We start from the raw sequence: 14371 nt of genomic DNA, 5'->3' as shown, positions 1-14371 counted from the left end.
CAAAAGGTATGTGGCGGTAGGCATCGCGTCAATTGAGGAAGGTAATTGCCCTGTTTAAGCTTAGAGACTTCTGACAGCAGAGACTCCATCTGAAACCTTCAAGCATGTACAAAGCGCATCCTTCTTGTGGAAGTTTTGACTGTGGAATGGGAACAATCACTTCCTGAAAGAGACGAGAGCGAATAGCTTGGGGAGAAGCAGAAGCCCAATCTTGTGCGCAACTCAGGATCAACATAAAGAAACAACCTGGGGGGTGGGGGTGGGTCAGGAATTCTATATTGTACCCTGTCTACACCACCTCTTGAACCCAGGTGACGTCCACGTGGGCAAGCCATATTGCCTAATAGAAAAGACATTGCCCCCCCCCCACTCGAAGAGTAGGCTCAAGTGGAGAGACACCTCCAGGCGGAAGATGTTTTGAAACGGGAGGGCTTCTGGCATCTAGGACAGCCATGCCAGTGGGGCTTGGGTTTGAAGGATGGATGTCAGGAATCCGTGGGGCGGCTAGGCCTTTTCTCTAGTCCAAGAAGAGAAAAGTTATGAAAGGAACAAAATCTGAGAACATTGGGAAGGCTGTTGATGCCGAAGATACTTTTGATGCAAGCGGGAACTCTCGCCACCAGTGGCCTTCAGAGATCATTTCATCCAAAACGCTTGCAAAAAAAAAAAAAAAATCTACACCCAGCAAAAGGCCAGGGAGTGCCTCTTTTGAAGTAGCCCAGGATTTAAGCCAAACTGAGTGTCGGATCACCATTGAATTAGCAGGTCACACTGGCAGTGGAACAGGCCTCTTCCCCAGCGCTGGTGAAAAATCCAAGGAAGAGCAGGATCTGTCCCAGGCCCTTCTGGTCCTCCTACGTTGCCTCTTAAAGGAACAGTGTCATCACAAATTTTTTTTTCATACGTTAAAGATGTTAGTGTTTTATTAAAAACGTTTATATTTGTGTGTTTGTGTTTAACTTTTTCTTATTTTTACACTTTTTCTTCCCTATGGGGGCTGCCATTTTTTGTTCCATTTCTGTATGTGTCGATTAACGACACATACAGACCTGGAATACGGCAGCCACAGTCCCATAGGGACTGCGAACGGCTCCCGTCCCATCCACTTCTGTGTACGCCGTCTGTGTGGGAACTGCGCATGCGCCGCTCCCACACAGTCCAATTTGAAATTGGCGCCGTCCGGCGCCATTTTCCTGTGGACCGGAAGTCGCGGCCGGACAGTAAGATTACTACTTCCGGTCGCGGCTTCCGGACTTGTGCACTTGGACCAGCGGCAGCAGACGGAGCGGACGGGCCGGAGGGAGCCGCGGCGGCAGGAGCAGGTAAGAGATTTCAATGTATGTTCGTGTACGTTTACTACTGTATGTAAACCTACTACACTGTTTGTTAGCTCAAAAAATGGCGACACACAGTGTAGGAGGTTAGACCGTTCAAACCCCTCGTTTATCCCGGCACTAGCCAGGATAAAGGAGGGGGGGATGCTGAGAGCTCACTAGAGCGAGGGCTTTTTACCCAATTTTGCAATGCTGCAATTTTGGGAATAGCTCCATCTAGTGACCAGCAATGGGAAATATTATAAATTAGAATCTAATTTATAATATTTCCTGACTCGTGAAAAAAAATAAAAAATTTGAACAATGTTTAATCACCTACACACTAAATGTTTAATTAAAAAAAAACAAAAAAAAAAAAATCATGTTTTTCTGGCAACACATTCCCTTTAAGTGATTTTACTGGAGCGCTAATCTGGGCTGCTATTTGGGATGACACGTGCCCCAGGTACAGAACCCATGGAATGGTAGAGTCTGGAAAGGTCCCCTATAGCTTGGCAGAAGGACTTTGCCCAGGTGCACATACTGGGAGGGTGCGTAATCCTAAATGGTACTGGGTTGCAGACACTGGGAGAATAGCAAGCCAGTCTGACTGAAGAAGAATTTTTTTTATTGCAGGGACTACAAGAATAGATTCACAACTGCCACAGGGGCTGGATGTTTGGAGCCCTCCCAGGAAGACAACTGAGAAAAGGAAAGAGGAACTAGACAGGTGCTTGAAAAAGGCTTATTCCAAGCCGAAATGTTTGGCTATGTTGGAGTAAAGGAACTTCAACCATTTGCTGTGGTCATTTCATGTGCGGTCGCCAACTTTTGCATGAGGTCTAGACAAATGTCTGTTGCAGGGGAAGTCCACCTGCGGATCACAAGGAAAAAAAAATGGCCCCCTGGAGGAAAATAAAAACAAAAACCCACAGAGCTAGCTTACCGGACCCCTAATGCTGTGTACAGAATGGTAGTACAAGAGGCTTGGGAGGAAACGGAAATGCCCATGCTGACAAGCCACTGTAAAACGCCAGGGACCACCCTCCAACAGCCAGCACGAGCCAATAAGATAGGCATTCTTACATGAACTAGGTGGGTGGGGAAACCGCAGGGTCTAGCTGCAACCAGTTACTGGGGGTTAAATTAATGATGCCAATTAAGGCCTGCCTAGGTGGCGCCTATACTTTTACAACCTAGTATCAGAATCCTAGTGGCAAGGGCCAATACCCATGGTGACACTAACGAGAAACATTACATTTTATATACATCAGTTGAAAATCATCCCAGTTAAGTCCAGAATTAATTCCTTCATGAAGAAAAAAATAGCTGCCAATTAGATGATAGTTTCAAAAGCTCTTTACACAGGCATTTAAAGTGCACATGTTGAAGGGAGATGTCAGAACGGACGTCAATGAAAAGTTGCGCAGTTGTCCATAACAACCAATCAGATTCTAGTACTCGTTTGTTACCGGCAATGTATTGACGATATGTATTCAGTGAATCCTAAAAAAGGTGATTGTACACTTTGTTTTTAATATAAGATAGGACTATATAGTTTGTTAGTTCATGGGAGTAGCTAACCTGTTCATGAGATCATCTTGTTTCTCTTTAGCCTCCTCGTATTTCTCAGCAAGACGTTCAGCCATTTCTTTAAGGCTTTTTCTATTAAAAGATCGTTAATTAAGATAACCCTCTTCTGACAATGAATTCATCTCGGTTTTATCATAGTTGCCATTATTCATTCACAGCATAAACAAGCTCAGCAAGATGGCAACCAGAATGGATTTACAGAACACTTGCTTGACCCAAGCTTTCTATTTTATAAAATATAAGGAAAAACATATAAACTCACCGTATACATACATCTGCATGTAAAATAGTAATGACCAAAGGATGACCATTGTGTTTCAGGGAGAACAAGAGCGGGGTAAGAAAGAAAAGCGTGTGCGTGAGTAAGAAAGCGAGCAAGAGAGCTTCTTCCAGATAGGATAGATGACAAAGTATCCCTTTCCCAGAGGAATGTTTTAGTATTAGCAGGGAGGAGTTACAGTGCTTTTCCTCTGGAAGTTCCAAAAAGGAAGCAGTCTTATTGCTAGCATTTTCCAGTAGAAATCAATTTCTGAAGGCTTTTGCTCACCTTTCTTCTTTACAGTACCGCAGATCTTTTATCTGCTTTTCTTTTTGAGCAATTAGCAACTTTACCCTATGGGAATAAAGACTGGTAAGAGAAAAAATCTGCAACTGCAATAAAATTCTCACATCTCAAAAAAAATCAGGATACCACATATAACACACATTACCTTCTTTGAATCTCCTCCCTTGCCATATCCTGTTTAAGGACATACTCTTCACGGAAAACCTGTGTTGCTCGACTTAACAGCTGAAGACATTCCTCGGGTGGAGTGGAAGGGTCTTTACTAGCTGAACTAGTAGTGTGTTAAATTTAAAAAAAATAAAAATTAAAAACAGGGTTTGTAATTATCTGCAGATACTTTAAACATAGCGATAGGTTTATGGCAATGATACATGGCAACAAAATGTAGTTTTTTTTAAATTAATATATATATATATATATATATATATATATATATATATATATATATTAAAAAGAACCCTTCACCTCACCTACGGACAGAGCTGTGGAGAGGACACGCCCCCTTGCCAGTTCGGCAGACAATACAAGACTGATCTCTCTGAAGAGATGAGCGTGCGTGTGCGCTCTCCTCTCCACAGCTCTGTCCATAGCACTGACACGCCCCCTTGCCTGTTTGGATGAAAAGACTGCAAATCGACACGCTCTCATACTGTGGCACTGTATATGTCCGATTAGACAGCGTCACAGCCATAGTAACACGTCCCCTTGACAGTACACGCCCCATTGACTGTTCAGGGGGTTATTTAAATACCGGGCGCCATATATCTAAATAACGGTGGGAGGTAGAAAAAAAAAAAGTAAAGTGCCCCAGGGTTTGTGCAGCCCTGCACATGTATGGGGAGGGGAAAGGTTCTCTTTAAAAGTACGGATATGTTTGTTAGATAATAAATGCACACAAATGATCAGTAAACAGAATTTATGCCACAGGACACCTGTTCACAAAAAGATCTGCAGGTAGTCCTGTTAACTATAGCTTTAGAGAGACCCCAATAAACATTTGCTCACAGCAGCAAAGGATTTGCAGAGTTCCGCATAAGTAGGTTTCTAATATGACTTTCAAATGGGCCTTTCACATCTTCCAAGACATGTGGGACAGACTCTGTGATATGGCTGTCAACCTGGGAGCAGAGAAGAGGTGGAGATGGTGGCCGGATAGTCGTTCTGAACACAAGAAAAAAAAACAAAGTCACAACAGGCAATTCATTATTTTTAAAATTGCATCAAGTACTAGTTAAAAATATAATGTATACATACAGTAATTGTCTTGTGAAGCATTGATAACCGCTAGTAAGGCATATCATCGTTGTCCCAAGTGAAAGGTCTGAAATTATCCAAAATCCTTGAATCGGTGCAGGGAGCCTTGGAAAAGTAAAAAAAAAAAAAAACATACAGATAAATATATTTGTCTGCTACTTTGCAGGAATATCTATACAGTATTGACTAAAGTGGGGGACCCCACTCGGACTAATATCCCCTAATAGGACATGAACAGATTATGTACCCCTATAAATCATGGAAGGTGTAATTTGACCTCATTTGAGGTCCAGTATGTACCAAACTGACCCGAAGATACCACTACCTGAACCCAGGCGTCCGAGATGTGGGAGAGACAGATGTCCTCGAAGAGCAGAAGCCTGTCCCCATCCGAATCAAATGGGGGCACCTCTTCAGGCAGAGCTGCAGATGTCCTCCCCCAAGGCTTGGTAGCCTAAGGGCACTTTACGCCAGGAAGTACGAAGTTTGAAATTATTTCGTTTGAGTTATTAGAGTACTATTGGGACGGCTGTCTGAAGGACAAAGAACTGGAATGTTTGACCTAGGGTAGGTGAAAGCTGGCTTCAAGACAGGTCCCGAAAAGAGGAGTGTCTAACTAAAAGCAGTTTTTAAAGATCTTTTGAACGAGGTGTCTGCGGAGCAGCACTTCAGCCAAGCTATTCTGCACACGGACTATGGAAGCTGAAGCACGTGCCACCAGGTATAGAGCATCAAGAGGGGCTTCAAACAGACAGTTGGTATGCGAAATCCATCGATTGTTCCTGAGAAGCACCCGAGGAAATACCATGACTGAGTTGCCGAGCCCATTCAGTGAAAGTCTTGGCCAGGCACGAGACCGGGGAGGTCCACCAGTGGCAATTTAGATAATTTTGAATTTACGTCTACCGGAGAGGGATACAGAACATCCAACAGACTGGTATGAAAAAAAAAATAAGAAAAAATAAATTGAAAAATAACAACTTCTTGTTGCAGTGCTTTTTTTTTTTTTACTCCTTAGAGAAAACCTCCTCAAACAGAGTGAGCATGAAAAACCTTTTGCAGCTGCTTAGGTCGGCAGAACGAAACGGTTTCAGGTGAAGGCACTGTACTAGTCACCTGTACGATGTCGCGAACCATAATAATGAGACTGTACACAAGATAGGAGACTTAAAGGCTGTTCCTCATCTAGCTTCAATTTGGAAAGCTCTCCTACTGGCAAATGCTCTCTGGGAGTGAAAACGTTTAGCTAGGAGAGGCCGATGGCTCTCATGCAGACCTGGCCCACTTTTGGGGCCTATCGCGTGAGAAAGACACTCACCTCGAGTCAGACATTTCTTAAGGTAGTGTGTTGTGACACCCTCTTACTGCAAAGTGGGGTGATAGTAACCAGTAAATCCACTCAGTTACCGTACAGCAGGACAATTACTCAAAAAAGGGGGCCATGACTGCTCAGTTACCTAGGTCTGTTAGGTTAATTGTCCCTACTGCAGAGATCTCTGATTTAGAGGCCAATGTTGTGGACCTGTAGGAGAAAAAAGGGCTATGGGGTTGATCCTATCCGATTCCAGGAGTGTGACGCTGTGCCAGAAACCACAGTAGCAAGACTCAGCAGGAGGTACTGTGCCCCACTGTTTGTCTGCCCATCTACGGGAATAAGCCATGCCTTCAATACGCCATAGCCGACGTCGGCCAATGCTAGCAGATTAACAAAGCTGGGATTTACATGCTTGCGAGCCCACAGAGGAACCCCCGCCCACCCTCCAAGTCTGTAGAATAAGCTTATCTATGCTCATGAGGATGCTCCCATTAATCCAGTAACCAACAGGGGCACCCCTCTCAGTGAGTCACACTTCGGTGATAGGGAAAGCAGGTGGGAAGTAGTTGGAGGGTTGAACCTTGCACTGTTGGGCAACAGAGAAACTTGCTCTGTCTTCTCAGGCAAGTGGACAACGGTGCAGTGAATTCAGCACATAGCGCCTGAAGGGGAAAGTGGGGGACAGGGTCGCCTGTTTCCCACCTAAAGAATTTATTTTTTTCATTTTAGAAAAAAGAAAAACCCGGCTGGACCAGCAGGAGCGACTGCCTCCTATGGACACCAAGCTCAGTGTCTGTAGGCGGGTATATCCTATAGGAACACATAACCCATTAATTCTCATTTTTAAATCAAGTAAATTTATTAGAAAGAAACTTTTTTTTTGTACATACATGTACCAAAAGTACAAAAAAGCAACCCCCCCCCCCCCCCCATCCCAACCGGGTACACCTGGGAGGGAGTTCGTCCCAATCCTTAGAAACAGCAAAAAGGCATTTCAGCAAAAAACTAACAGATGGTATTCGTGATAACGCTGTTGATCTATGTCCTTGCGATCATCAGTTTCATACTAGTACATGAACTTTGCACCAGAATACATCTATGCAGGATTTCTCAATTAGCAAATCAATGGAAGCTAGGTCCGAATTATCTAGCCAGAGAGCCCACATCTCCTCATATCTTTTCAGGTAAATAGGTTTTTCCATGGATAAAAGGCAATCACTTTGGCAATAAACGCAACACGTAGGAGGTAGTTCCTGCAACCACCTCTGAGCAAATCAGCTTCCTCGACATATATAGCAGACGAGCTACAGCAGTTTTAAAATGTCTCAGATCCCGTTACATCATCTACATAACCAAGTATACACACATAGGGTGTCAGTGTAAGATTAGCAGAATTCACGCCATTAATAATATTCACCACCTCTTGCCAGAAGATTTCAAGATGCGGACATGACCACATCATGTGTATGAGGTCTGCATTTTGAGCTTGACATCTTTTACATATGGGGGAATCTCGATAAATAAAAACTGGGGTGTTATATACACCCTATGTAAGAGGTATAGGTGAGAATCTATGTGCCTCACTAAGAATCTAGGGGTATATGCTACGATATCCTGCCACTGCCCATCTTCAATAGGACCGAGGTCCCTTTCCTATTTTTCTTTAACACCAAGGGCCTTTAATTCTTCGTGTCATTCCTAGCTACAACAGTTTATACCCATGGTCTATGTTTTCCAATGTAACGAGCGAAAGACAGCAAAGAGTCGCAAATTATTGTGCAACCATAGCATGCGCTAACATTTGACTTTTTAATGCCAGAAAACTGGTGTAAAACCGTTCTTGAAAATCCCGCCCTCCTGTGTCTATATGTAGTACTCATTTAGAGAGAGACTACAGCAATTTTTTTAAAATTATTGCCACAGTTTGTACAGTACGCCTGGTAAAAGGACAGGCAGGCCATCCTCGTACCCGGCACGGTTTCAGAAATATCCCGGCCGCGATGCGGTCACACTGACTGGCCGATTTATACAGCGTCTGGTCTGGACTGGAAGTCTGTTACTTCACATTCCTATGAGATTCACATTGAAAATATATAGGAATGGGGTTTTGTATGATTCTTTATTTTGTCATTTAGCTTTCATGTCAAAAGTGGGAAAATTGTCCTGGCTACCAGAGGTGCAAAATGTCCAAAAACCCCTGGTAGCAAAGAGTTAAAGGATCGCTCCGGTCAAAAATGAAAAAAAAAATAAGCCTAGCACAGGGTGTTTATGTAATGTAAACATAAGAAACACGTATAGTCATTGTGCTTCCTGTTATTTGCTGTTTATACATAGCAGCCACTTGATGCAGCAATGTAGAAGATATCTATGACAATTGAGTCAGTTGGCTGTTGATTACATCTTCTTACATGAATGATCAGTGGGAGGTGCACATTACTAAGCCCCTGCTAGGCATTGAAAATTAAACTGGCTGTTTAGGCCCTTTTACACGGGCCAATGATTGCGCAATATGTACGCTTGTTCACGATCATTGCCCTGTGTAAACAACCAAACGCTCATTCATGGGCTGATTATTTCTTGCTGCATAACAGTCATCGGCAGCACATCTTCCTGTGTAATTCAAGAGACGTGCTGCCGACATGATGAAAATGTATGGGGACGAACGGTCAAAGTAACGATTGCTCGTCCCCATACATAACCAATCATTGCTCCATGTGAAAGCAGTAAACGAGCACCGATCAACAAGCTGTCTTGTTGATTGGCGCTTGTTTTCACAGACCATATTGGCCCGTGTAAAAGGACCTTTAGCAACAATGTGTCAGTGAGACGGACGGAAAAAGCAAGCTTTAGTCTTACCGGTAATTCAGTTTCCTTGAGTCCCCCATGACAACACACTAGGAGGATGATCCCTTGACCTCTGTAGGAACAGAGGTTAAAAAGGGCCCCACCCTCAGCCTCCCACCAGTGTGTACCATATCACTACACGGGAAGAAACTAACTAATCCTAACTATGTTAATTTCACATACCACTTAGAATGTAGGGTAGGTAAATGTATGCCGTCGTGGGGGACTCCAGGAAACGGAATTACCGGTATCACCAATTCTTACTTTTCATTTCGTCCCCCAAGACGGCACACTAGGAGAATACCAAAAAAAGATGGTTTAGGGTGGGACTACCGCCTGGAGTACTTTGCGACCAAAGGCTAAATCTCTACTGAATGGAAGGTCTAGCCTATAATATTTTGCAAAGGTAAGGGAGCTAGCCCAAGTAGCTGCCTTGATGTTTAAAGAAATTGATTTTCCCTCGAGAATAACAAATTTTAAATTGTTGTCTTTATCCATCTAGCAATGGTAGCTTTTGAGGTCTTTTGTCCTTTATTTCTCCCCCAAAATTGGACCAGGAGGTTGGAATCTTTCCGCCAATATGCAGTAACCTGTAAATATTGTAAGACTGCCCTTCTAACATCAAGAAAATGAAATTCTTCTTCCTTTTGAGTGCTGGGGTTTTGACAAAAAAAGGAAGGAAGGACAATCTCCTGATATCTATGAAAATCCGATACGACCTTTGGAAGGAAAGATCCAGTTTTAGTACTATTCTATCGCCCGTTATCCTAAGGTATGGTTTGTCTGCGGATAGAACCTGTATTTCCCCCAGTCTCTTTTCTGTGGTTATCGCTAATAGAAAGGCAACTTTAAAGGGAACCAGTCACCAGCATTTCACCTATTGAACTTTACTTATCCCTCACTGGCCGCTGCTATCAAAAGTTCATTGCCATTATCCCCTCTCCTAAGCTACTCCTCCGACTGTAAATAACGGTCTGCAAACATTTTGCGCTTTTATCGTAATAATCCTGTGTCCCTTTGCGTGCAACACACCAGAAGAGGGCATCAATGCACAAGTGCAGAATTGTGTGTGCTGGGGGAAGGCGAGGAGCTGTCAATCAAAAGGAGGCGTGGTAAACTCTGAAAGACTTGAGGTATGAAGATATGACTCTTTTCAAACAAAGATTTGACTATTTTATGCTCATTAGCATACAGTGCAGTAACACTAAACCTGAATACTAAAGCTACAGAGACGACTAAGACAATTATAGGTTATATAGAAATGATTTTTCACCCACTACCACCAGGTATTGCTGGTTTAATAGGTGAAATGCTGGTGACAGGTTCCCTTTAAGGAACAAATGTTTGATGTCTAGGTTTTCAATTGGCCCAAAAGGGGTCCGATTAGGACCCCGAGGACAACGCGGAGCTCCCATTGCAGGGATGACTGTCTAATGGTCTGCCTTGGTCTTGAGGCTGCAGGCATGAATCTTTTCACCCACCTGTGTTCTGACAGTTGGGTGTCAAGAAACGTACTAAGGGCTGAGACCTGTACTCCGAGGGTGCTTGGTCTAAGACCTAGACCCTGCTGTAAGAAGTCCAAAATTTGTTGGATGATCGGACGATTCTGGTCCAGGGGTTGGTCTCCACACCAGGAGGTACATTTTTTCCAAATCTTTAGGTAAATTGCAGAAGTAACCCGTTTACGACTAGCTTTTAGGGTTATTACCTTCTGGGATAAACCCCTTTCTTTGAGCAGTGCCCCTTCAGGATCCAGGCTGATAAACGAAGGTTCTGGAGATTTTGGTGTCGTAATGGCCCTTGTACTAGCAGATCTCATTTTAAAGGAAGCTCTATAGGATCCTCCAGTGCCAATTCCCTCAGAATTGGAAACTAGGCCTTTTTTGGCCAGAATGGAACAATCAAAATGAGTTTCAGATCTTCCTTGTAAAGCTTTTGAAGAACCCTTGATATCAGCAGGAGTGGTGGAAAGGCGTATGCTAGATCCATGTCCCAAGGCTGAGCTCTGTTTTGGAATTCAATCTGTTCGCAAACAGGTCCACTTGAGGAAATCCCCATAGCTGTGTAATCTGAAGAAAGACTTCCTGTTTTAGGGACCACTCGCTCAGATCTAAGTTTTTTCTGCTGAGAAAATCCACATCCGTATTCTCCAACCCCTTTAGGTGGACAGCTGATAGAGAAAGCAGGTTTTCCTCTGCCCAAAAGAATATTCTTTGAGATAGTGAGAGCAGGATGGGAGATATGGTACCCCCCTGGTGTCTCGGAAAAGATACTGCCGTCATGTTGTCTTATAGTATCTTGACATGGTCGTTTTGAAAGGTGAAGGAACTTGAATTCAGTTTCCCAGACTGCTCTCAGTTCTCAGTAATTTGAGGATTGAGCAACTCCAGTCAGTGGCCAAGTCTCCTGAATATACTTGTCTGGGAGTTTGGCTCCCCAAACCTTTTTTGCTTGCATCGGTCAGAACTAGGATTGCTGGAGACGGATGCCAAACTACACCCATCCTGAGACTTGAGTGCTCTGTCCACCAATATAGGGAAGATTTTATCTTCTGAGGTATCTTTATCTTCCGATCTAGGGATAACTGCTTTTTGTCCCATGAGGAAAGTATCCGCTTCTGGAGTGGATGGGAATGGTTTTGGCTCCAGGCCACTGCAGGCTGTCATCTGACCTAGTATATATATTTTTTCTCCTGGTAACAAGGACGTATGTAGGGTAGAGTCCAGTATGACCCCTAGAAATGTCAGTGTCTGGAATCAAGTTTGATTTTCGATAGTTTATGATCCAACCCAGTTCTGCTGTTGGCTTGTCACTAGCTTTACCTGAGTTGAAAGAATCTCCTGGGTCTCTGATGTAATTAGGCAGTCCCCCATATGGGGGGCTATAAGAACTCCCTGCCTGCGAAATGAAGCTATCACTTCTATAATAATTTTTGTGAATACCCTTGGGGCAGATGAAATTCCGAAGGGGAGAGCTGTAAATTGGTAATGGACCACTTGACCTGTCGAGTCCTTTACTGTAAACTGCGAGGATGGATGAATGGGGACATGGTAGTAAGTGTCCTTTAGCTCTAGGGTGCACATGTAAGACCCTTTCTTTATTAAGGGAGTGGTGGATGCTACTGATTCCATCTTGAACCTCCTGTAAATTATCAAGTTGTTGAGAGGTTTCAGGTTTATTATTAGCCTGTATGAACGGTCTGGCTTTTTATAAGAAATAGAGAGGAGTAGTGACCTTCCCCACACTGAACTTGTGGTACCGGAGACATCACTCCTCTCTGGTGTAGGTTTCGGATGTTGCCTAACATCTGATCTCTCAGAAATTGTGAGGGTTGTTTTGTCAGAATACATCTCTTTGGAGGAATGGTTGAAAACTCTATTCGATTTCTTATGCCTAGGACCCATTTGTTCTGGGTGATGTTGTTCCCTAGACTGTATAATTTTAACATTCCTCCGACCTTGACGTCCTGGTGTTTTCTTGTCTATTTGGGTTGAGTGAGAAGCCTCTACCCCACCCACCTTTTGGATAACTCCAGCAACCTGTCTTTCCTTTCCCTCTATAGTTCTCACTTTGGGGTCTTTGGGAACGAAAGGGAAACTTTTAGTTGGTTTATGCTCTGGAAATCCCTTTTTCCTATCTGCCACCTTCTCTAGGATCTTGTCTAGGTCTGGGCCGAAAACATAATCCCCACTAAAAGGAATGTTACTATGCCTATTTTTTGAATGGGTGTCTCTCCCCCCCCCCCCCCCCCCTTTGGCAATATCTTAACCACAGATCTTCTTGCGGCATTGTGAGGGCCCCTTCATTGCCTGCGAACCTGATGCATTTCGCCAAGGCATCTGCTAGAAACCCTGTAGCTGCTTTTAGGAGAGGAATTGACTCCGCTATTTGGTCCCTGGGCATATTTACCTTGAGGTGGTTCTCTAGCTCACCTAACCAAACAAATATGGTTCTAGCTACTGAAGTGGCCTTTTTTAGGAGACAGACTTCCGATCCATGGAGTCTGTTAACTGGGCTGAATCTTCAAATGGCAAGGATGTTTGTTTCGCCACATTTGCCATCTGAACATCTACTTTAGGGATCTCGTCCCAGATGCCTGTAGCCACTTTATCAAAAAGGAGGCAGTTCCTAAATTCACGGGATACTCCCAGTCTTTTCTCTGGGTCCTTCCATTCCTCGTTAATTAACGAATACATTTTCGTTAATAGGAAAAACACGTATTTCTTCTCGTCGTCCTTATGTCCTTCAGGATCTAGTGACCCCAATTAGTCTATATCCTCTGGATCTTTAAAGGAACAAGAGGCCCCTTCAGGGTCTAAATCAGATGGGGGTTCGTTCACTAACTTCGCCTTCTTATACGGTGGAGTGGCCGCGTATTGAGGCGGTAAAGAGGATAGGGAGGATTGTACTTCCGCTCTAATCATGAAACGTAATTCATCCATGAGGGAAGGCTGTTCATCCTTGATTAGTTTATTAATGTATGATGAACATACCGTATTTTTCAGACTTTAAGACGCAGTTTTTAGCAAGAATAAATCCTGCTAAAAAGTCCCTGCGTCTTCTATTCGGCAGTCAAGGGACCCGGCAACGCCGGGCCCCCTGACCGCTCCTTAACCCCTTCCTGACCCGTGATCTGCCTGACCATCATGGAGCGGGGAGGTGATGATATATGGAGTGGGCTCACGCACTGAGCCCGCTCCATACACTGCAGGTGTCAGCTTCTGACACGCTGCTCTAACAGCCAGGAAGAGCGATGGCCTCTGTCCTGTGTTCAACCCCCCCCCCCCCTCTCTTCATTCTGACTCCTCTAGGGACAGGAAATACACTGGTGGGAGGCTGAGGGTGAGGCGCTTTTAACCTCTCTTAGTTCCTGTCCCTACAGAGGTCAAAGGATCATCCTCCTAGTGTGCCGTCATGGGGGATGAAATGGAAAGGATTAACACAGGGCGATAAGGATGATTGAATAATCTTAACCTATTAGTATCCTGCAGGGGAGTAGTCATCATTGTAAAATTACGGAAATTGTATGGGTATATTTCCTATTCTGACTCCCAATCGGCTTAGGACAACACTTCTCTATTGTTAGCACAGGTTTCAACTGCGGCCTAGTAGGGGATACCAGGAGATAACGGCACCATTCAGATAAATAAAACTTAGGGAACTTAAGAGATATCTCTGACCAAGAGCTGAAATTTTTATTTTTTACTGCACTCTTATATACTATAGGATTCCTATATAACTCCTATAATAAAAATTGCATACTTAAAACATACTTGAGCACCAGAAAGCGTGTTAATACAATTACCTGCAAGGCAGAGGCTTAGTACAAAGAATATGCTCAACAAGGCACTTCTGTTCTGTAGCCAATTCTTGCAGACTGTCTTTATCCTCTTCACCTGCAAATACATTAAGAAAAATTGTAACACCATCTGCAGACTCCACTTTAATCTATTTTAGCAATGAATTGCAATCATAAAAAGAACATAC

At 43.7% G+C, this 14371-nt stretch overlaps 1 protein-coding gene across 3 annotated transcripts in view; it reads right to left on the bottom strand.

Annotated features, from left to right (window-relative positions):
• NUP88 (nucleoporin 88) overlaps positions 1-14371 on the bottom strand; it is a 50376-nt gene that overhangs the window by 16892 nt on the left and 19113 nt on the right. For all 3 annotated transcript variants that reach the window (XM_075852865.1, XM_075852864.1, XM_075852866.1), the window contains 6 exons: positions 14190-14280; positions 4726-4830; positions 4477-4632; positions 3617-3742; positions 3454-3519; positions 2898-2978 (listed from right to left, as the gene is read on the bottom strand). In XM_075852865.1, the coding sequence (XP_075708980.1) occupies positions 2898-2978; positions 3454-3519; positions 3617-3742; positions 4477-4632; positions 4726-4830; positions 14190-14280 (625 nt within the window). The remainder of the gene's footprint in view (positions 1-2897; positions 2979-3453; positions 3520-3616; positions 3743-4476; positions 4633-4725; positions 4831-14189; positions 14281-14371) is intronic.

The sequence above is a fragment of the Rhinoderma darwinii genome, chromosome 2 (assembly GCF_050947455.1).
Source record: "Rhinoderma darwinii isolate aRhiDar2 chromosome 2, aRhiDar2.hap1, whole genome shotgun sequence".
Taxonomy (NCBI): domain Eukaryota; kingdom Metazoa; phylum Chordata; class Amphibia; order Anura; family Rhinodermatidae; genus Rhinoderma; species Rhinoderma darwinii.
This window is presented reverse-complemented; position numbering and strand designations above follow the sequence as displayed.